General features: G+C 44.8%; 1 protein-coding gene and 1 pseudogene across 1 annotated transcript; one reads left to right on the forward strand and one right to left on the reverse strand.

Moving 5' to 3' along the window:
• Positions 1-3,710: 3,710 nt before the first annotated feature.
• On the forward strand, positions 3,711-4,508 carry LOC123073983 (BTB/POZ and MATH domain-containing protein 1-like). The gene has a single exon (XM_044496953.1). It carries the CDS (start codon positions 3,711-3,713, stop codon positions 4,506-4,508), a length of 798 nt encoding a protein of 265 aa, XP_044352888.1.
• A 918-nt stretch (positions 4,509-5,426) lies between these two features.
• LOC123073984 (polyadenylate-binding protein 3-like) lies at positions 5,427-19,528 on the reverse strand (annotated as a pseudogene).
• Positions 19,529-24,705: the final 5,177 nt, after the last annotated feature.

Here is a 24,705-nt window from a genome sequence, read left to right on the forward strand (position 1 = left end):
GCCCTCCTGGCTGGTCGGGTCAGCGCTGGATCCCGCGCCGGTCGGCCGCGCCTGGGCCCGCCGCTTGTAGCAGTACGGTTGGTCGGGGAAGCGCACGCCGCCCGCTCCACTGGGACGCCGCCGCGTGGCATCGGGCGAGCCGCCAGCCGAGGGCTGGTCCACATGCGCGGCAGATTCCGTCGCTGGCAGGTCTGGCGCGTCTGCCAACGCTGATCCCGGCGCGGATCTTCTGGGTTGCAACTGGTTTGGCGCCGATCCCAAGGGGGATTTGTTCCCCAAATATGGACACAGCCAATATGGCACTTGAGGGCCATTTTCTTCATCATTTTCTTCGCTGATTGTTCCTGCAACATCACCAGAGAACTCGGTTGCACCATTAGGAGGGTTAGTCGGTATTGAATCATCACAAGTAATTCCCCCATGATCAAGGCCGGTGAGAGAAGGAGGCAAGAGTAGAATTTCTTTGCGAAGTAAGGCACCGGCGTTGGGATGAAGATCAACGAAAGGAAACTTCGTTTCATCAAAAACAACTTCACGGGAGATATAAACTCGCCCCGTGGACATCTAGGCACTTGACACCTTTGTGTTGGGCGCTATACCCAAGAAATACACATTGCTTTGACCGAAGCATAAGTTTGCGTTGATTGTACGGACGAAGATTGGGCCAACATGCACACCCAAAAACACGAAGAGACGTGTAGTTGGGTTTGGTGTGGAGTAGCCGTTCTACTGGAGTTTCATTATTGATAACACGACTAGGAAGCATGTTAATGATATGAACGGCGGTGAGAAAGGCTTCATCCCAGAATTTCAAAGTCATGGAGGCGCCAGCTAAAAGAGCTAGACCGACCTCAACAATGTGTCTGTACTTGCGTTCAGCAGAGCCGTTTTGTTGGTGAGCGTGGGGGCACGACACATGGTGAGAGATGCCGAGAGTTTGAAAGAAAGAGTTTAATTTCTCATACTCTCCGCCCCAGTCTGATTGGACAACAAGTATCTTGCTGTCAAATTGGCGTTCAACGAGTGCTTGAAAGTTCTTAAAAACTTGAAAGACATCGGATCTTTTCTTAAGAAGATAAATCCAGGAAAATTTACTATAGTCATCAATGAAACTTACATAGTACGTATGTCTACCTACTGAGTTGGGGCAGGACCCCAAACATCTGAAAAAATTAATTGCAATGGTTTGGTAGACACACTTGTGGATATAGGATAGGGTAGCTGATGACTCTTAGCTCGTTGACAGGAATCACAAATAGTTTCAATATTGCGCTCACCAACAAACGGGAGCTTATTCTTTCTAAGTAATTTTTCCACTAAAGAAAAAGATGCATGTCCTAGACGATCATGCCATCGTGTGGACTAAAGCTTCATACCACCACAAGCTTGTTTATTCAGTCTCCTAAGCTCCGGAATCAACGGGTAGAGTCCACGAACGCATCTACCTCGATAAAGAATTCTCTTCGTCACCTGATCCTTGATAAAAAAGAAGTAAGGGTGAAACTCAAGGAAGACATGATTATCAAGAGCAATTCTATGGACAGAGAGAAGACTTTTGTCGGCATTAGGAACATGCAAAATTTTCCTAAGATGGATTTTACGAGAAGGGGTACTAAAACTTGAATGACCAATGTGACTAATCTCCATACCTTCACCACTAATTGTGTGGATTTGGTCCTTGCGGCGGTATTTCTCCTTCATGGTCACCTTCTCGAGCTCGTTGGTGATGTGGTTGGTGGCGCCGCTGTCGACATACCAGTTGGTGTCGATTCCGTAGGAGCCATCTGCAGCCGCCGCCACCTTGTCATCATCTTGAGAGGAATCGTGGTCCTCTTCGTAGCGGTACCAGCAATCTTTTGCTGTGTGCCCCAACTTGCCACATATCTGGCACCGAGGGGCATCAGGACGTGCGCGAGGATTGCCGCCCCCCGCGGCGAGATCTGTTGCTGGTGGGAGCACGCCTGCTGTTGCGAGAGTTGGACCCGCCGTCGTTGCCGCCTCCATTGGACCTCCCCCTGCCACGGGAGAAGCCGCCACGTCGAGAGGAGCCGCCACGTCCACGAGAGGCCGAGTTCGTGGAGGACTTGAAGCCGCCGCCGCCGTTACCGTGGAAGTGCACCATCCGCTGATCGAAATTGGAGAGCATGGCGAAGAGCTCGTCGATGGTGACGGGGGTGACACGAGCATCCAGAGCGGAGATCAGCAGATGGTAGTCGGCGTCGAGCCCGTGGATGATGTAGGAGATGAGCTCATCGTCGAGGATCGCCTTGCCCGCCGCGGTCAACTCGTCGGCGTAGCCGCGCATGGTGGCGAAGTAGGAGGCGACGGAGAGGTTGCCCTTCTGCGCATTGATGAGAGAGGTACGGATGTTGTTGATGCGACTCACCGACTGCGACGAGTACATGCCGGCGAGCGTCGTCCAGAGCGCGCCCGCGGTGGTGACCGTGGTCACCGTGAGGAGCACCTCCTTCGTGAGGTTGCTCAGCAGGTAGCCAAGGACCTGCTGGTCCTCCCGGACCTAGATTGGGTGGAGAGGGTTGGGCGTTGAAGTCTCCTTGCCTTCTTTGTTGGTGGTGACGAGGAGCTTTGCCGGCTCCGGCTGGGTGCCGTCGACGTAGCCGAAAACCCCGGCGCCACGCAGTTGAGGTATGATCTGCGTGCGCTATAGCACGTAGTTCGTGCGGGATAGCTTCTCGGTGACCTGGCCATTGAGACTAGGCTGTAAGGAAGCGCCTGAGGAGGAAGACATGGTGTGGCTTCGGCACAGGTGGTTCTGGTAGCTAGATGAGTTGAAGAAGAGGGGCTCTGATTACCATGTGCGAGCGGTAAACGTCTTGCTCCGTTGGGAGCGACGTGCTTCATGTTATATAGTAGGGAGCCAAAACCCTAGATGGCATACAACATGCGGTTACAAGAGAAAAGACTTGGGAGAGAAGAAAGGAGAAGATGGTTACATGAATATCTCATACAAACTACCTTCTAGTCTATATCTCTATCATATCTTGTGATAAACATGGCCCGGCCCGCATATGTATGATGTTTGACAATCGATTGTCGGTCACAGCGATGCCCCTTTGAAGCACATCCGCGGTCTGGCGGTGCTCCATTGAAGCACCTCCGCACTCCGGCGATGCTCCACTGAAGCACCGGCGGCTCAGATGATGCTTCATCGCAACACCAATTTCCCGGCAACGCTCCATTGAAGCACCGGCGATGCAGCACCGTCGACGGCGAGTATCGACATGGATGCTGTGTTGTAGCACCGTCGCTGGCGAGCATCTACATGGATGCTACGTCGCAGCAAGTCACCGCCAAGCAGCACCATGGATGCTCCGTTGCAGAATCGTAGTCAATCTTCCCCCATTCTCAGTCATGGATGCTGTGTTGCGATGCAGTGTCTCCGCAGCGCCGGCGGTGGTCGATCTGACAGACAAGAGGAAGGCCAGGCTACGGCGCGGGGGAGGGGAGACGCACAGTTCTGGTCGCGGCAGTCACCGGCAGTCGCGCCGCATCTCGTACAGAGATGTGTGCGAGAAGAGAGAAAGGGGCAAATTGTTTGAGAGTGCGCTGTTTGTTGGCTCTTTTTTCACGTGCGTCAAGACTTGTTTCTGTATGTATGTACCTGGCCATTAGTCTGCATTAGAAAGAATGAAGCTTTTTGTGTTGTTTTTTCATGTGGGTTGGTTGCAGAATGAGACGAGCATGTGCGTATGACGGTCAATGTATACCCGTCTGGGTACTCGGCGGAGGAGGGTGGGGAGCACATATCTGTCTACCTCCGTTTATGGTCTGATCCTGGAACTGCTAGGGTCAAGTTGTCCAAGAAGTTCCGGATCGGTGACCCTAGTGGCAAATCACCATTGATTGTGCTTTGTTCAGAAGATATTTTTACTAGGGTACGTGAAACCTGGGGGTTTCAAAAGTTCACAATGGTGAATTCTGCAAAGTCACGATACATAGGTCACAATGGTTCCTTTACCATACGTTGCGACCTTGAAGTCCACACGAAGGCGTGCACTACTAGTACTAGCACCACCATCGCCAAACCTATGATCGTCGTGCCGCCGTCCAACATTGTCAGGCACCTCGAGCAGCTGATGGTGAGCAAGCAATGGTCAGACGTGACGTCCCTGGTCCAGGAGAGCGAGATTCACACGCACTGGCTCATCATCGCCGTGCGGTCGCTGCTTCTATACGACACATTAGAGGCATCGACAACCAACAGTGTCATACGGATCGAAGATATGAAGGTCGTTGTGCTCAGGGCCATACTCCACTTTGTCTATACCGATGAGCTGGTTCCTGTGAATGAAACGGTGGTAGCCAGAGAAATGATGGCGGCGGCATGCCGGTTCCGCCTGGAGTGGATGAAGGCCATGTGCGAGAATTTGCTCGCTCATCTCCTGTCGAAAGACAACGCGATGAGCACTCTGGAGCTGGCATTGCGACACCACTACGAGGAGCTCAAGATTTACTGCAACGACTTCACTGAACGTGCAATGAAGTGATGAAAAAACACTTTACTTCGATATTTATGCCTCAGAATTTGAAATTGAAGTTGTAGAACTGAAGCTTGCCGATTCCACATTGTATGCCTCAGAATTCTTAACTAGTTTCTTCCATGTATCTATCGACAAGTTTGAATGTATATATGTACTACTACATCACATGAAACATCTAGCAATCTGTGAGATGTTCACAGTACTCTAAACTTTCCTGTGGTCGCTCACCTCCCTAGCATCCCACTGCACATGTTCACGCCGCCGCCGCCTTCACCTGAGGCAACTCCGCTGGCACATTGACCATTTGGCACAAGCTTGTGGCACACCATACACCCTGGGGCGTTGTACGGCGGCGAGGGGTCTAGGATTTTTATTGTGTCATTGAGGAGAGGGCCTTTTCCCCTGGTAGATGAGTTGAACATTAGTAATATATAAACTTATGAAAGATTAGGAGATATAATTGTAGAAGAGAAAAGCAAATGCTACTTGTCCATGTAAACGACCTCTCCATATAGTACTACTTGGCAGTTTTAGCGCCATTTAGCCCCAGTTTAGCATCAATTTAGCTGATTTAGAGGCTGAAGCTATTTGCCATAACATGCTATTTGCACTTTTCGTTGTTGTGTTTTTCTTTTGCGAGGCCATCATGAATTGTTTAACAGATACCGTCAAACTATTATCTTGTCCTTATATTGGACGTAAACTATAGGATCCCTGCTAATGGAAGAAGACACTGTCTAATTTTTTATCTGAAGTTATCATAAATATTGGGGAAAATACAGTTGCACTTTAACCTAAGAACAAACAGAGAAGAATAAAACTCTGACCGAAAATATCATGAAGCAACATTAAATCAGGAATCTTCTTAAACATTATCCAACCATCTAAATTTCAGGTCGAGATAGAGATATTAGGAACCAGCATTCAAGCACTTGAGGATGACGGTGCCGGAGCAAGGTTAGCACCGTCAGCAGAAGCAATCGAGGACGACGCTGTTGAAGCGGGGTCAATAGCATCTCTGCTAACACTCAAGGTCGATGATGATGGTACGGATGCGAGGTCAACAGTATCCCTGGCCTCTTCCACTTTCCTTCCTTGCAGAGCTTCCATTTCTTCACCCAGCATCCCTGTCACCTTCCCTCCTAATTCTGGCTCAAGCTGTTCAGCCAGTGGGTACAATTTCTCGTCTTGAATCTGCAAGGTAAACAAAATATACGACCAAACTCAAAATTCACCCTTCATTGACATAAATGGCTAATATATAAAATATGCATGCCAAGTAAAATTTGTAACTGTGAAATTAGCACGTCCTAATACAACTCCACTGTCCTTACAGGATGTTGTTTCTCCGGGGCAGAAGAATATAAACAGTGGTGGTGGTGTTCTTGCTTGGAACAGATGGAATAGAGACAATACTATCAGTTTGTGCGAAGCCCGGGGGAACCATCACAGAGTTGGCGTTCGCATTCATAGAATTTGGCATGTATATGAAGGCTTGGTTGGCATTTGGGTCCACCATCTGCATAGTAAAAGCATGAAAGTCAGGTGAATTGACTACTTGTGACATAATCTGAACATGGGCACGGCTGGATGCACTTTGCAAGATTAGCTGACGCATTAAGGATTAAAAAAATTAAGTCGAAAAATGGTCATCTCTCATGCCATAATACCTGTCGGTGTAGATTGATTTCTTGATACACACCACGCCAAGCATGGTGCAGTGGCCTCGGCATGTTATACGTATATGGCTTCATGCCGCTAGGAACCCAAGGAGTGAAATGCTGTTGTGGGAATTGCTGATACCCGAAGCCTGCAGGAATCTGTGGTGGGAACATGCCAGGCACTCCTGGACCGACGTAGAACTGACGGGGAGCAAAATTTTGTGGTACTGCGGCTGCTAGAACTCCTGCGTTCTGAATACGAGCAAAGTGTGCCTAGAAACAATGTCAGTAGCATTAAGCTTGTGTTGTGTCCCTTGTATATATTCTTGAAACAGTGGCAGATCTAATGTTCAAATATTCATTGACACACAGGTGACATGAGAGAACTTGTTTTACTGAACTTTATTTGGACGGTAAAAAAATAACCATTTTGTTAACACTCATCCACATTGATTCTCAGTCTATGTTATTCTTAGGATGGGACAATATACAACTTATTTATAACTGAACAGGTTTTCTTTTAGTTAGTCAGTTATGTGTAAAAATGAAACAAATAATACGTAAATAATTGGACATGTAGTAGGCATGGACACATAGCAATATCAAAACTCAAACAACACTTATCAGGATATAAGATCGGAAAGGTGTGATGACTCCCGGGAGTTCCGACACCCTCTTATCATGTCCATCCAGTCCTGATGAGATTCGTGCTTCGGTCAGAGCATTCGCAGCACCTGGGCATTCTTTCACGAGTTTGACTCGGACTAATCTCCTAGCCCTAGCATCTAGGCACAACGCAGACTAAAGAGCCGACCTCATGTGATAGGATGTGACACACTTGACACACATTGTCGGCTGTCACGATCAGAAGTAGCTGCGCTGAGAGGCTATGTGCTGCCGTATTGTGCTTGTAGCCCTGCAAATCAGAACGGGTAGTAGGCAGGGTTCGGATCGCGAGGAATGAGAATCTACAACCAACGGTATGGATAAAGGGGTGCCCTTGCCCACGGGAGCTAAATATCCAGTCTCTTAAACCTTACCTTGCCGTAAGGGAGAGGACACCGTCTAAAGTTATCCTGAATATTGGTGGAAATGCAGTTGCACTTTAACTTAAGAACAAATAAGAATAAAACTCTTGCCCGAAAATATCATGAAGTAACATCAAATCAGGAATCTTCTTAAACATTGTCCAGTCATCTAAATTCTAGGTTGATAGAGATGTTAGGAATCAGCGTTCAAGCACTCAAGGATGACGATGCGGAAGCATAGTTAGCAGCGTCGCCGGAAGCACTCGAGGATGATGGTGCATCGCTCAAAGCCCTCAAGGTCAAGGATGATGATACGGACGCAAGGTCAACAGTATCGCTGGCCTCTTCAACTTTGTTTCTCTGCAGAGCTTCCATTGCTTCACCCAGCATCCCTGTCACCTTCCCTCCTGATAATGGCTCAAGCTGTTCAGCCAGCGGGACAATTTTCGCCTTGAATCTGCAACGTAAACAAAATATAGAACCAAACTGAAACTCACCCTTCATTGACATAAATGGCCAATTTATAAACATGAATGGCAAGTAAAACTTGTAACTGTGAAATTAGCACGTCCTAATATAATTCGATTGTCCTTACGAGATGTCGTTGCTCCGGGTCAGAAGAATCAACAGCAGTGGTAGCAGTGTTATTGCTTGGAATAGACGTAGCACAGACAGTATTATCAGTTTGTGCGAAGCCCGGGGGAACCATCACAGAGTTGGTATTTACATTCATACCATTCGGCAGGTGTGTGAAGGCTTGGTTCGCATTTGGGTACACCATCTGTTGGAAATATGAGCAATTTACCAATGATTTTATTAACAGAAATACTAGATAAAGCATGACCAGAATAGTAGTGATAAAATAAGCCATGCGATTTGACAAAGAGAAGGTAAACAACATCTTCATATACAAACTGTAACTAAACATATCTAGAGCAGACAGTATAGCAAGTTGCATATATGAAATAGAGTCTAACATATCTAGGGCAAATACTAGAACAAGGAACTGTAGCAGGACCTCTAATAGAAAGGAGAAGAACACATACGGGACAGCAGCAGCAGAAGCGCTGGACTTGGGGTCGGTGTCCTCTCTTGCCATGTCGTCGAGGAGGTCGTGGACGTCGGGGAAGAAGTCGTCGTCGGGGAAGTAGTCGTCGGCGACCGGATCGTCCGGGATGAAGCAGCCAGTAGTCGCGCTGAGCGCTCCCCAAAAACCTTATCACCCTTCTCCCGTACAAGACTCAAAAGGTGCGGTTTCGGAGGCCTACTGTCCCGACGTGCGGTGCACGCCGCAAGCCAGGATGAGGAAGACAGCAGCAGCTCAGAGATGGAACCGATGGCGAGGGAATGAGTAGTTCTGGTGCGTCTCTCTGAGAGGAGCGACCTACCTTTTATAGGTGCAAGAGAAGGAGGCGAGAGGGCAGCGAGGGAAGGTGAAACGAAGAGACGAAGATGAAGCAAACAGCCAGTAGCCGAAGGGCTGCACCGTTCGCACTCAAACTCCACTATACTTTTCAGCTTCCGTGTGACCTTTCGCATACTCGTCGTGCGTGACAAAAATTTAGACATCGGCTCGGCTCATTCCCGCAACCCGCGGCGCGGTGCGTCGTGTCGTGATGTGGCGTGGCGTGGCGAGGCGGGCGGCGGAGGAGGAGCACGCGTGGATGTCCCTCTTGTTCTCATGCTCATACATGTGGGGAAAGAACCTCCCTTATAAAGAGGTCCAACTCCCTCTAAACTAGCAATGTGGGACTAAACTTTAGTTCCACCTCTTGCCTTGCACGAATGGGCTGCGTGAGCCTCTAGGATTTATTAGGAATTTCTGAAACTGCTATTGGGCTGGCCCATAATAGACAAAATTCCAGCAATCCCCCACCAGATCCCAAAGGCACACAAAATTTGCCTTTGGTTCCAAAACACTGTTTTATATACCGGTACTGCAGTGGAGACTATTAAGTTGAACTTCCACCGAGAACTCTATGCTACACTAGTAAGCAACTTGAACAGTGGACTGGGCCTTCAACTGCAAGTTTTCTGCGAATCTAGCTTCACATAAAGCCTTGACCGATACGTGGCTACCGTGGGTCTTCCCCGCGGGTGGAGCTTATGCGTCATACTCCGTGACCTTTCATGAGTTTACTAGAGAGAACCCTACTCTCATAGATTGCGACGTTTGACAATCAGACTCATATAGGTGTGTTCTTCAAAAGATGTTCTGCAGGATAACATCTCTGCTTAAATGAGCCACTTAGAACACATTAAGATATACATCAACCTGCCATGCAGATTAGGAGAGTATTGCATCAAATGGAGTGGTATTGTGAATAGTAAGGATACTCTCCTCTTAGTTGACCAACAGCTTGTCTTCCACATCTAATTCACGGGATCTCCGATCACAAAGAATAGGTTACCACTGTGAACAACTCATATTGTGGGTCTCATACCCATCTCCCTCGATGCATTATCTATCACATTACGTGATAGACCCTTAGTAAAAGGATCTGCCAGATTTTTAGACGTTTGGATATAATCCAATGCAATAACTCCGGAGTTTTTCATTTTCCTGACAGACTTTAACCTTCTCTGAACGTGTCTTGATGACTTCATGTTATCCTTTGAGCTGCTCACTTTCGTGATCACAGTTTGATTGTCGCAGTTCATAAGGATACCCGGTACAGGTTTCTCAACAACCGGCAAGTCATTCAAGAGCCGACGAAGCCAATCTGCTTCGACCGTAGCTGTATCTAGTGCTGTGAGTTCTGCTTCCATTGTTGACCTCGTTAAGATGGTCTGCTTGCAAGACTTCCAAGAAACAGCGCCACCTCCATGAGTGAATACATATCCGCTCGTGGCCTTTATCTCATCAGCATCTGAGATCCAGTTTGAGTCACTATACCCTTCAAGCACCTTTGGGTGCCCGGTGTAGTGAATTCCATAATTTGCAGTGCCTTTCAAATAACGCAAAACTCTCTCTAGAGCTTTCCAATGCACATCTCCTGGTTTTGAGACAAACCGACTCAGTTTGCTAACAGCAAAAGAGATGTCAGGTCTTGTAGCACTGGCTAAGTACATAAGCGAGCCAATAATCTGAGAATATTTCAATTGATCTCTAGCAATTCTTCGATTCTTTCGAAGTAACACACTTGCATCATAAGGTGTTGGAGAGGGCTTGCAGTCACTATAGCCAAAGCGACTCAAGATCTTTTCCACATAGTGAGATTGAAGCAATGTAATCCCACCATCATCGTCTCTCAACAACTTGATGTTCAGAATGACATCAGCCACTCCTAAATCCTTCATCTCAAAACAGCGAGATAGGAAATTCTTGACCTCCTTAATAACATTCAGATTTGTTCCGAAAATCAGTATGTCATCAACATACAAGCAAAGGATAACTCCCTCGCCCCCACCATGGCGATAGTACACACATTTGTCAGCTTCGTTCACAACAAAGCCTGCAGCTGTTAAAGTTCTTTCAAACTTCTCATGCCACTGTTTGGGTGCTTGCTTGAGTCCATACAAAGACTTCAGCAACTTGCACACTTTTCCTTCCTGACCATCTAGTACAAACCCATCTGGTTGTTCCATATAAATTTCCTCGTCCAACTCTCCATTTAGGAAAGCAGTCTTAACATCCATTTGATGAACGAGAAGACCATGTGAGGCAGCTAGTGAAAGTAGAACTCGAATAGTGGTCAGTCGAGCCACAGGTGAGTAAGTATCAAAGAAGTCTTCACCTTCCTTTTGGGTATAACCCTTAGCCACGAGCCGAGCCTTGTACTTTTCAATAGTACCATCAGGCCTAAGCTTCTTCTTGAATACCCATTTGCATCCTATAGGTTTGCACCCATAAGGACGATCAGTTATCTCCCAAGTTTCATTCGCCAAGATGGAATCCATCTCGCTACGAACTGCTTCCTTCCAATAGTCAGCATCTTCAGATGCATAGGCCTCTGAAATAGAACTGGGAGTGTCATCTATGAGATACACAAGAAAATCATCACCAAAGGACTTTGCAGTCCTCTGTCTCTTGCTCCTAGTAGGAACTTCATTGTTCTCCTCCACAGGACTTTCAAAGTGTTCCATCGAAATGGCAGGTTTGGTAATTGTAACTGGTTCCTGATTCGATGAACTAGGCATCTCCTGATTAGATGAGGTAGCCATATCCTTCATGGGAAAGATATCTTCAAAGAAAGTCGCATCATTCGACTCCATGATCGTACCGACATGCATGTCAGGTACCTCAGATTTTACAACCAAGAATCTATAGCCAATGCTATGAAAAGCATATCCCAGGAAAACACAATCCACAGTCTTTGGTCCAAGCTTCCGCTTCTTTGGAATTGGAACATTGACTTTCGCCAAACAACCCCATGTTCGTAGATAAGAGAGTTTTAACCTTTTCTTCTCCCATTCCTCGAATGGAGTTATCTCTTTGTTCTTTGTGGGAACTCGGTTTAGGACATGACATGCCGTCAATATCGCCTCCCCCCACCATGCCTTGGAGAGACCCGATGTGTCTAACATGGCGTTAACCAAATCAGTTAGAGTACGGTTCTTTCTTTCGGCCACCCCATTTGACTGAGGTGAATAGGGAGGCGTCCTCTCATGGATTATACCATGTTCCGCACAAAAAGCATCAAATTCATTGGAAAAATACTCTCCACCACGGTCGGACCTAAGCCTCTTGATTTTCGATCAAGTTGGTTTTCCACTTCAGCTTTATAGATCTTGAAAAAGTTCAAAGCCTCATCCTTAGATTTCAGAAGATACACACGGCAGTATCTAGTGGAGTCATCAATTAACGTCATGAAATATTTCTTTCCACCTTTTGTCAAAACACCATTCATTTCACATAGATCTGAATGTATGAGCTCTAGTGGTGCAAGATTTCTCGTTTCCGCAGTCGTGTGAGACTTACGAGGTTGCTTAGCTTGCACACAACTTGACACTTAGATCCCTTGACAGTGGTGAAACTAGGGATTAAGTTCAACTTCGCTAGTCGCGACATGCAACCAAAGTTAACATGACAGAGACGTGAATGCCACACATTTGATTCACTATTGTTGCAAATATGATTAACAACTTTATTGCAAACGTCTGATAAGGATAAACGAAACAGGCCTCCTGACTCATAGCCTTTACCAACAAAGGTTCCATACTTGGATATTACAAATTTATTCGACTCAAAGACAAGCTTGTAGCCATCTCTACACAGAAGAGATCCGCTAACAAGATTTTTATTGACGGAGGGGACATAATGCACGTTCTTCAGCCGCACGATCTTCCCCGAAGTAAACTTCAGATCGACCGTGCCAACACCACGAACAGAAGCACTTGAACCGTTGCCCATCAGCACGGTTGAAGTCCCTGCGGTCTGATAAGACGAAAACATGGAAATATCACCGCATACATGCACATTAGCACCCGTGTCAATCAACCAATCAGGAGAATGACATACTGAAAGAATAGTGGGAAATATACCATACCCAGCATCCTTCATGTCAGTGTCTCCAATGACAACATTAGCGGTCTTGCCGCCTTTCCCAGGGATGACGCTTGTCATAGCGATTAGGGCAACTAGGAGCCCAATGATCAGGATCCCCACACACATGACAAGCACCTTTCTTCTTGTCATTCTTCTTCTTGAAGTTCGTGTGCTGCACAGCCTTGTTCTTCCCATCAAACTTTGCTTTACCATCAAACTTGCCCTTGTTCTTGAACTTGTGGGGCTGGAAGTTCTGCTTCTGTACCACATTGGCACTAGATCCTCCCTCAATACCTCGAGCACGTGTATCCTTTGCTCTCGCCTTTTCTTCCACATCAAGAGTGCCAATGAGATCCGGGACGGAAAACTCCTGTCTCTTATGCTTCAGTAAGGTAGCAAAGTTCCTCCACGAAGGAGGAAGCTTAGTGATGATACCTCCGGCAACAAACTTGTCCGGTAGCATACAACTAAAGTGCTCAAGTTCTCTAGCAAATGACTGTATCTCATGAGCTTGCTCAACCACGGAGCGCTCTTCAGTCATCCTGTAATCATAGAATTGCTCCATGATGTACAGCTCGGTGCCAGCATCCAAGACCCCAAACTTGGCCTCGAGTGCATCCCATATATCTTTTCCATTATCAATTGACGCATAAGCATCAACTATGTTCTAACCAAGAACACTCAAGAGAGCAGCCTTAAACACAGTATCCATTTTCTAAAAAGCTTGTGCCTGTTGAGCATCAAGCTCTCCTTCAGGTTTGCCGAGAGTGGCATCATAGCAACTCATAGTTTGAAACCATAAGACTGCTCTCACGCGCCACCTCTTATAGTGGATACCCTCAAACATAGGAGGTCTCATGGAAGCAGCAAAACCACTCGGGGTAAATTGCCTATAATAAGGTTTTTGGATTGTTGGAAATATGAGCAATTTACCGAATGATTTTATTAACAGAAATACTAGATAAAGCAGACCAGAATAGTAGTGATAAAATAAGCCATCGATTTGACAAAGAGAAGGTAAACAACATCTTCATATACGAACTGTAACTAAACATATCTAGAGCAGACAGTATAGCAAGTTGCATATATGAAATAGAGTCTAACATATGTAGGGCAAATACCAGAACAAGGAACTGTAGCAGGACCTCTAATAGAAAGGAGAAGAACGCGTACGGGATAGCAGCAATAGAACCGTTGGACTTGGGGTCGGTGTCCTCGCCTGCCATGTCGTCGAGGAGGTCGGGGAAGTAGTCGTCGGCGACCGGATCGTCCGTGATGAAGCAGCCAGTAGTCGCGCTGAACGCTCCCCAAAAACCTTATCACCCTTCTCCCGTACATGACTCAAAAGGTGTGGTTTCGGAGGCCTACTGTCCCGACATGCGGTGCACGCCGCAGGCTGGGATGAGGAAGACAGCAGCAGCTCAGAGATGGAACCGATGGCGAGCGAAGGAGTTGTTCTGGTGCGTCTCTCTGAGAGGAGCGACCTCCCTTTTATAGGCGCAAGAGAACATCGGCTCAGCTCATTCCCGCAACCCGCGGCGCATCGCGTCGAGGCGTGGCGAGGCGGGCGGCGGAGGAGGAGCGCGCGTGGATGTCCCTCTTGTTCTCATGCTCATACATGTGGGGAAAGAACCTCCTTTATAAAGAGGTCCAACTCCCTCTAAACTAGCAATGTGGGATTAAACTTTAGTTCCACCTCTTGCCTTGCCCGAATGGGCTGCGTGGGCCTCTAGGATTTATTAGGAATTTCTGAAACTGCTATTGGCTGGCCCATAATAGACAAAATTCCAGCACCATCTGCATAGTAAAAGCACCAAAGTCTTGGTGAATTGACTACTTGTGACATAATCTGAACATGGGCACGGCTGGACGCACTTTGCAAGACCAGCTGATGCATTAAGGATTAAAAACATTAAGTCAAAAAATGGTCATATCTCATGCCATAATACCTGTTGGTGTACATTGATTTCTTGATGCACACCACGCCCAGCATGGTGCAGTGGCCTCGGCATGTTATATGTATATGGCATCATGCCGCTAGGAACCCAGGGAGTGAAATGCTATTGTGGGAATTGCTGATACACGATGCCTGCAGGAACCTGTGGTGGGAACATGCCAGGCACTCCTGGACCGACGTAGAACTGACGGGGAGCAAAATTTTGTGGTACTGCGGATGCTAGAACTCCTGCGTTGTGAATACGAGCAAAGTGTGCCTAGAAACAATGTTAGTAGCATTAAGCTTGTGATGTATCCCTTGTATATATTCTTGAAACAGTTGCAGATCTAATGTTCAAATATTCAGTGACACACAGGTGACAAGAGAGAACTTGTTTTACTTAACTTTATTTGGACGGTAAGAAAATAACCATTTTGTTAACACTCATCCACATTGATTCTCAGTCTATGTTATTCTTAGGATGGGACAATATACAACTTATTTATAACTGAACAGATTTTCTTTTAGTTCATCAGCTATGTGTAAAAATGAAACAAATAATATGTAAATAATTGAACATGTAGTAGACATGGACACATAGCAATATTAGAACTCAAACAACACTTATCAGCATATAAGATTAATTAAAAGAAGTCACTAGTTATCACTTATCAGCAGAAGGCACCTAATGTACAAAATGATCACTTGGGAAAGACATACCACTAGCATCGCTGGTCTTTCCTCTTTGCGTTGAGCTACACCAACATAAAATGGCTTTTACAAACTATCTTCCTGTTCATCCCATCAATCTACCACATTGATTAAAGACGATTTAATAATCTAAACTAGTCAACTGGATGCATTGGGGACGTTTGCATACAACTAAACCATGTTACTTACAGCCTTGTGGACAGCTTCAATAGTTGTAAATGACACAAAGCCATAACCCTTGCTCCTTCCTTGTGAATCAACCATAACCTAAAAAAATGTTAAGAAGGTGAGCCATGATACTAAGAATCAGAATTAGCTAGCAAATAAAGAGAGAAGTACCTTGCATGATCCTATCTCACCAGAAAATTCAAATAACCCTCTAAGATTTAGATCATTAATACTACCATCTAGATTCTTCACGTATAGATTGAGCCCTTCAAACTTTTTGAATTTCTCATTTCTCGCACGCTCAAAGTTTTCTTTCAGCTCTGCTTCTCTTTCTGACTTTTTCTGAGCTCTTCCAACATACAAAATTGAATCCTTAATCATCTTACCATTAAGACTTTTCACAGCTTTTGCAGCACATTCTGATTCCCCATAGTTAATGAATCCAAAGCATTTGGATATTCCATCATTATCTCTCATTATTACAACACTAGTAATTGTACCGAATGGACCAAACTCTTGCAGAAGGTCATTGTGAGTGAATTCCTTTGGAAAGTTCTTCACATATACATTTGTATAATTACTCAAGTTGATATTTGGCTGCCTCTCCTGACGACGAATGAAGAGACCTACAAAAATTTGTTTGCCATTCACCAACTTGCCATTCAAGTTGTCGATGGCATCATTGGCAGATGTCTCCTCTGCAAACTGAACAAATCCGTACCCTTTTGATTGACCGTTAAAGTGAGTGGCCACTTTGCATGATAGTATAGTGCCATAGCGACCAAACATATCACTCAAGCTCTTGCCATCAATATTTGGCACAAAAAATTTTATGAATATATTGGCTTTCCACTCAATCGCAGCGTTGGGTCCCTATTCAAGAACATAACTCGGATATGCTTCCCGTTGGCAGGGGTAAAATTTAAAGAGTCTAATGCACGTTTGGCTGCAAAACAATCACATACAAAATTATTAGAGGTAATTGTAGTATTAAACTCAAATCATCTAGTAGGGCAAGCAAACATACAAAGAAAAAGAAATCAGGTTAAGATGAAAACAATAGTGTAGGTATGGTATGTATATGTATAATTGACCACGATACAACATGGTGTATTATATATGACAGGATGTTCATCGAACAGACAATTATCGTATGCCCGATATGCAAAGCTAATATCCAATTTGAACTATGTACAATTTTTCTCTTCACTAATTTGGCAGCGTGGAGCATGAATAAACTGATGAAAATTTGACTAGGTTAACTATGAAATCCATGGAGCCATCGTGATCATACAATCTACCTAGTGTAATGTAGCACATTTCAACACCATGGTGCACAAATTAGAAAAAATCTTAACGAACTTTTAATCCACATTCAGTTCCCTCCTGTATATATTTTCCAAATTGCCACACCAACATTTGAAGGCATCAATGGAAACAACAATGAATATTGGTTAAACTAGAAAACAAACTGCATGGACTAACCTTCAAAAAAATAGCTCACTAACCAAGTCAACTCCCAAATGTTACACCATAAAAAAGATAGACAACACCAATAACAGAAACTTGTCCTTCTGTTTAGATAGAAAGAAATAAGAACATAGACACACAGTAATTGTAAACAAATTCTAGCTATTTGTTTTTTCCTAATCATATGCACATCCGAGTCCGAGTCGGATTGTGACAATGTTAACTTCCACGGGGATGTCTTACACCATGCATGGTGCACAATCTACATGAAACCATAAGGAAATTGAAGCTCTACTTCCATTCTCTTATGTTCTTAATTCCCATGTGCAATCTACGAATCTTGGCTATCTTATAAATAAACCGCGTGGCCCAATTTAACAAAGAGCTAATTTTTTTCTCGCTAACCAATTCAACTCCCAAAAGTTAGACCGTAAGTAAGATAGATGACGTCAATAATATGAACATAACATTTCGTTTATGACAGAATCCCACAAGTAGAAAAAATGCATTAGTTGAAATAATTGTGAGTGTCTACTTGTTTTCTCAAAATAATATATCCAATTTTGAGTCGGATTCCGACATATTCGGCAACATTATTTTCCGCGTCGAATTTTACACCATGGTGCACAATCTACGCAGAAATCTTAATAGGATGTTAACCCAAATTCTATTCTTTTCTATTCGTAATGAAAGAAATCTATGAAGCCATAAACTCAGATGGAATCAACAATTAATGTTAGCTAACTTGAAACAAACCAACCCAAAGTTCACAAAAAACTACAATTCCTCTCGCTGATGATTCAATCCAAGTATTACGGCGTAAGTAAGATAGACATCAACAATAATGGCAACATTTAGTTTGTGACAAAAAAATATATATGTAGATAAAAACACATTAATTACAACCGGTGTGTGTGCGTACTTGACTATTCCGAATCATACATCCGACTCTAAGTCGTATTCTGACGGCATTTGTTTCCACGAAGATTTTTTGCCATATCGGAAACCCAAATCACTTACGGATTCCAACACTAATGTCAGTGCTCGGCAACATATGTTCTACAAACTGCTGATTCCATTCTCTTCCTAATCTACAGTGCCTTGAAGTTATATTTATTGTTGTAACCTATCGAAGCGAGGGTCTTGTTTTTTTATGGAATGTGCATAAACCCAATCTATATTTAGTCAAAATTCCATTCTCTTCCTAATCGCCAAATGCAATCTATGAAGTCATTCCCTCATTGGTAACAATGATGAACCTTGGCTGACTTGAAAACAAATCATGTCACCTAATTTAATAAAAACTACAATTCCTCTCGCTAACAATTCAACTCCCAAATGTTACACCATAAATAAGATACACAACCACCACTAATATGAACATGTCATTTTGTTTACGGCATAACTCAGCGAACAGATAAACACATATTAATTGGAACAATTGTGTGTGTCTACTTATTTTTCCAAAAGCATACATCTTGTTCCGAGTCGGATTGACAGCACTATTTTCTGTGGCGTTTTTCTACCCCATGGTGCACAATCTATGGAGAACTCTTAACAGAATTTTAACCCAAATTCTTATTCTCTTCTGTTCATAATAAAAACAAGCAATCTATGAAGCCTTTCACTCAGACACAAACACCAATTAATGTTGGCTAATTTCAAAAATAACCAACCCAACTTAACAACAAACTACAATTCAATTTGCCAATCGATTCAATTCCATAGTGTTACAACCTGAATAAGATAGACATCACCAATAATAGGAACATGTAAGTTTCTTTACGACAGAAATATATGGTATGTAGGTAGACACACATTTAATTGCAACCACTATTGTGTGTCCATTTGCTTTTGCCAATCATATATCCTATTCCGAGTCCAACTCCGATAGCATCAGATTCCGCAAACCCGAATCGGTTACGGATTCAAACACTACTTATGTTACTGACACGTTGTTCTACAAACTGCAGGTCAACACACTATCTACGCACGTTCCATCAAAAGACCATCGCCTCGGTTGACCAGAACAAGAATATGCCAAAATAGAACTTCAACCGATGGTGTGCCACATCTTGTATGTGAAATCTAGTAAATCACAGACTTCACAACCAAACAGATCTAAAACCACATAGCCTCGTAAGTTCTTTGTATCCCCGATCCAAGCCTGAGTAGATGACATGCAAAGAGACGAAGACAACCCCGCAAAAAAAAAGAGAAAAAAAGAGATGAAGACAAACTCACCGTCCTCCCGACTGTAGAAATTCACGTAGGCGTAACCAAGTGACCTGCCAATGACGTCCCGGCAGACACGGAGGGACGCCACGGGAGCCACCTGGCAGAACAGGGCGTAGATATGCCCCTCCGCCACGCCATCATCTAGGTCGCCGACGTATAGCGAGGCCCTCGAGCCCAACTCTGGTCCAGGAGGACGCATCGTGACGGCCGGGGCCAGCAACGGGCGACCTGCCATTGCGTAAGATGCTCTCCAACCAGTGGCCGGGCACATGATCGGTGGATCGATCTAGCAAGAGTGCCAGCTCACAAGGCAACAGAATACAGTCCCGGAAGGCACATGATCGATTCATCGAGCAGGGGTGCTTTTATAGGTGAACACTCTTGGATAGATATGCTCTCGAGCCCCATCCTCGCTTCTCATTAATTGATGCATTAATTACTTCCTTTTTTATGTAATGATAAGTGTTGGGCATTAATTTTGTGCTCGAGAAGACGAGTGTGTTTTTGATGGAGATATCTGCACGCTGGAGATTGATTGGGTCCACATCTACTATAGGAATTAGTTCGTTCGATCAGTTTCTAGAGCCATATATCACTACCATTTAATGTTTGAGATACTAAACTGGACCGAGCATAGACAGCGTGTGCTGATGGCTTAGACTCCGTCAAGTTGTCGGCTCAGCATTTTGAAGATGGCGTTCAAAAAATTTCAAAGAGCAAAATAGACAAAGATAAGAGTTTAGCACTACGATACTATGAGTGTTGCGTTTGAAGGGAGCATAAGTTTCCCCTAGCAGCTCTTCGGGCAGTCACTACTGACTAGGAGGGTTGGGTGAAATCCAGGGCGGTTCTACATGTAAGTTGTGGGGTCAGCTGACCCCATAACCTTTTTGATTGAAAGCTTAATTTTATTCATATGTATACAAGAAAATAAGACATTTCAAAAAGATCAGTGCATTTGAACGCACAGCCTCCTGGTGCTGGCACTGCACTGGTCAGATCATGTCCCCTTGTTGTCATCCAGGGAAACTAGTCCTCGGCCGCCGCCATAGTTCCATTTCGAGTTGTTCTGGCTACACAAGCCCGGTTTTGCCGAGGCGGTCAAGTCCAAGTGGTTCGAGGCGCTTGACTCCCCCACCGATCGATGTCGGTGTTATACATTTGGCATCACTGTACCAAGTTATCTAGCCTCGGTACGGGCACTAGAAAGGATTGAGGCCTTATCGGATCACGCTCCATTGCTAACCGATTTTGGACAAACAACTCCAAGTTCTAACCGTCATCAGTTTAAATTTGAATTGGGATGGCTCACTAGAGAGGGATTCCTCGACATGGTCAAGAAAGTGTGGGCGCGTCAACCTCGCGGTAACACGCCCATTAAATGATGGAACAATCGAATTCGCGCCTTGCGCTGATTTCTTCGTGGATGGGATAAACACACTGCTGGCATTTACAAAAAAGAAAAGTTATGGCTATCTACTTTAATCGATACCCTCGATAAAATTGCGGAGGTGACGCCTCTTTCTGCTGTTGAGATTGAGCAAAAAAGCCATCTTAATGAGCAGATTGCACGCCTACTTCGTGAGGAAGAGATTAAATGGTACCAACGTTGCAAGGCCGATTCGCTCGTTCAAGGTGATGATAATACGAAATACTTTCAAATGCTGGCCAATGGCAGACATAGAAAGAAACGTATCTTTGCTCTTGACCAGGAGGAAGGCCATATTGAGGGGGAAGCACCGCTCAGAGACTTTATTAGTAAATACTACAAAGAGCTTTTTGGCCGTCCCACTGAAACACTTTTTGAGTTGGACGAGTCTATCACTCATGACATCCCTCAAGTTTCGGAAGCGGAAAATGAATTATTAACCTCTCCATTTTCTGAAGAGGAAATTCGAACCGCGGTGTTTCAAATGGAACACAACAAGGCTCCGGGACCGGATGGTTTTCCGGCAGAGTTTTATCAATGCTTTTGGGATGTAATCAAGGCGGACTTGGTTCGGGTATCCTACTGCCTAAGATTAAGGAGGCCATTCGTATTCAACAATATCGACCGATTTGCCTTCTCAATGTAAGCTTCAAAATCTTTACGAAGGTCGAAACTAACTGGTTGAACGGGGTGGCTGACCATGTCGTCAAGCCCACTCAAACTGCATTCATGCAAGGACGCAACATACTAGATGGTGTGGTTGTGCTACATGAAACGGTACATGAGCTTCACCACAAAAATTTGAATGGAGTGATCTTTAAAATAGATTTCGAAAAAGCCTATGATAAAGTTAAATGGCCCTTTATGTAGAAAACATTACGCATGAAGGGGTTTTGACCAAAATGGCGTTGATGGGTTGAGAGTTTTGTTCCTGGAGGTAGTGTGGCCATCAAAGTTAACGATGAGGTTGGCAACTATTTTCAGACAAGGAAGGGCTTCGCCAAGGGGACCCCGCATCACCCATTTTGTATAACATTGTGGCTGACATGTTAGCTACCCTTGTTGAGCGGGCTAAGGTGGCCGGTCAGGTTAGCGGCGTCATTCCTCATTTGGTAGAAGAGGGTTTATCTATCCTACAATATGCGGATGACACGATACTTTTCTTGGATCATGATCTAGATAAAGCAAGAAATCTCAAGCTGCTTTTATGTGCATTTGAGGAACTTTCTGGCCTCAAAATCAATTTTCATAAGAGCGAACTTTTTTGCTTCGGGGATGCTGCAGAATATGCACCTGAGTATGCTGACATTTTTGGATGCCATCTCGGGCAGTTCCTGATTCGGTATCTGGGTATCCCCATACACTATCGGCGTTTAACTATCGCTGAGTGGAAGCACGTGGAAGAGAGACTTGAGAAACGGCTAGCCAGTTGGAAAGCCAAACTCTTGTCATATGGGGGGCGATTGATCTTGATCAATTCCGTCCTAGGAAACATGGTTTTATATATGTTGTCATTCTTCCATCTACCGAAAGGGGTTCTTCAGCGTCTCAATTACTTTAGATCCAGGTTTTTTTGGCAGTGTGATAATGAATCAAAGAAATATCGACTGGCTAGGTGGACGGTATTATGTCGACCTAAAAGTCAAGGGGGACTTGGAATTCAGGACCTTGAGATTAAAAATATTGCTCTTCTCAGCAAATGGGTTTATAAACTACTCACTGAGAATGGAGTATGGCAGGAAATCATTCATAACAAGTACGTGGAATCCAAAGCCATTTCTCAAGTCCATTGGAAACCTGGTGACTCACATTTTTGGTCTGGAGTCATGAAGGCCAAGGAATTCTTTTTCCAATTTGGGACTTCCTCGGTTAGGGACGGCTCCCAGGTTCGATTCTGGGAAGACACCTGGCTAGGGACCACACCACTCATGGTGCAATACCTGAGTTTGTATAGGATTGTTAGACATAAATTTGTCACCATCAAACAAGTTTTGGGACAAGAAAACCCTGATATTTCTTTCCATAGGGACCTTTTAGGACCTCGCCCGGTAGCTTGGAATGAATTACTCATACGTCTAGAGGCTATCCAGCTGTCAGATGAACCGGACATCTTTCGATGGAATTTGCATCAAAATGGCAAGTATACAGTTAAATCCATGTATGATGCAATGGTTCATTGTGATGTTCGGGTTGATAACAGGAAATTGTGGAAGCTTAAAATCCCTCTAAGAGTGAAGATATTCCTCTGGTTCCTAAACAGGGGGTCATCATAACTAGAGATAATCTGGCACGACGCAACTGGTAAGGCACCAAGGCGTGTGTCTTTTGCCAACATGACGAGTCTATTAAGCACTTATTTTTTGAGTGTATGTTCGCTCGGGTGGTTTGGGCCATAGTTCAAGTAGCTTCAAATTTATACCCACCACGTAGTGCTCGTAACATGTTCGACAACTGGTTGAAGGGTATTGATAAACAATTTTCTGCACATATTCTTGTGGGGGCGGCTGCCTCATGCTAGGCATTGTGGCTTACCAGGAATGATGTGGTTTTGAATAAAAAATGTGTTTCATCTCCTATGCAGGTTATTCATGTATGTACGCGATGGCTCTGTATTTGGTCTATCCTGCAGAGGCCGGAGGACAGGGACCTTTTTATGATGGCGTCTACGCGGCTGGAGCGTACGACCAGGGAGGTTTTCTCCCCCCATGGATGGCAGTGTGATATTCCGATAGGATCTGCCACATCATAGGCTTGGACTAATTTATCTTTTTAAGTTGTAAAACAATTTTATTTTTTGGGTCGGTTGGACTTTTTGGCTGTGTGCATCGAGTTATGCAGAGGCTGGGCATTCTTTAGATGCGATTGTATCACCTCGATATATCAATTCAATCAAATGTCCTGTATCGAAGAAAAAAAACCAAGTTATCTAGGACTTTCATGCGGGGTTGGGGGGGGGGCAACCTGGGCGAGACTTGAGGATCCGCAAGGCGGAGCTCCTTGGCCATCCATTCCTTTGATGATCGGCCAACCACGGCGGGTCTGGATCCGGAGGAATGGATGGAGAGATATGCTCTCGAGGATATCCTCTTGACGTTGTTCCGGAACGAGAAGATTTACTGTCGTCTTCAAGGCCGTTTAAATTTTACATTTAGGGTGACTCCAACACGGCATACTTCCAGGCTATGGCCAACGGCCGTCATCGTCGATCCTCAATTGTGGTCCTTTGGGATGGTCCCACAATGCTTCAGGACAAGGTGGAGATCCGCTCTCACGTTGGTGGTTTTTATAACGACCTTTTTAATGGTCAACAATGGCCTAGGGAGAATCTTCGGGAGGATGTATGGCCCTTCGAGATGCGGATCTCTGAGGGGGAGGAATCTGAGCCTCATGGAGCCCTTTTCCGAGGCAGAAGTTGAAGCAGCAATGAACTCGATGAAACCCAACTCTGCCATGGTCCTGGCTGGGCTTCCTGTCTGATTTTTCTTATGAAATTCTGGAAGGTCGGCAAAGGGGTGGTGATGGTTATATTTCGGGATTTCTATAAAGGGGTGCTCGACACATCCCGCCTTAACTATGGAGTGGTTATGTTGATCTCCAAAGTAGTTGGGCCGATGGACATTCGCCAGTTCCGGCCGATCACAGTTATTAACGTGATCTTCCGCGTCCTAGCCAAGGCGCACGCCATTAGGGAGGCACCTATAGTGCCTAGCATTACCCATCAAAACCAGTTGGCCTTCATTAAGGGTGATCTAATTCATGATGGGCTACTGGCACTACGTGAAATAATTCACGAGGTTAATACTAATTGTCAAAAGGCGGTCTTTTTCAAGATTGTTTTCAATAAGGCTTATGATACGCTTAGTTGGGATTTCCGCAGAGATTCAATTTAGCGCAAAGGGTTCAACGATATAGATGAGTTACGCGCATTATGCAACTTGTCAGGAGTGAGCACATTTTCATCAACATTAATAGGGAGGCGGGCCCATTTTTAAGCACTCAAAAAGGGGGTGAGGCAATATGATCCACTCTCTTCGTTCTTGTTTAATCTTGTTATCGATGGCCTAGTAGCCATTA

Source organism: Triticum aestivum, chromosome 3D (assembly GCF_018294505.1).
Source record: "Triticum aestivum cultivar Chinese Spring chromosome 3D, IWGSC CS RefSeq v2.1, whole genome shotgun sequence".
NCBI lineage: Eukaryota > Viridiplantae > Streptophyta > Magnoliopsida > Poales > Poaceae > Triticum > Triticum aestivum.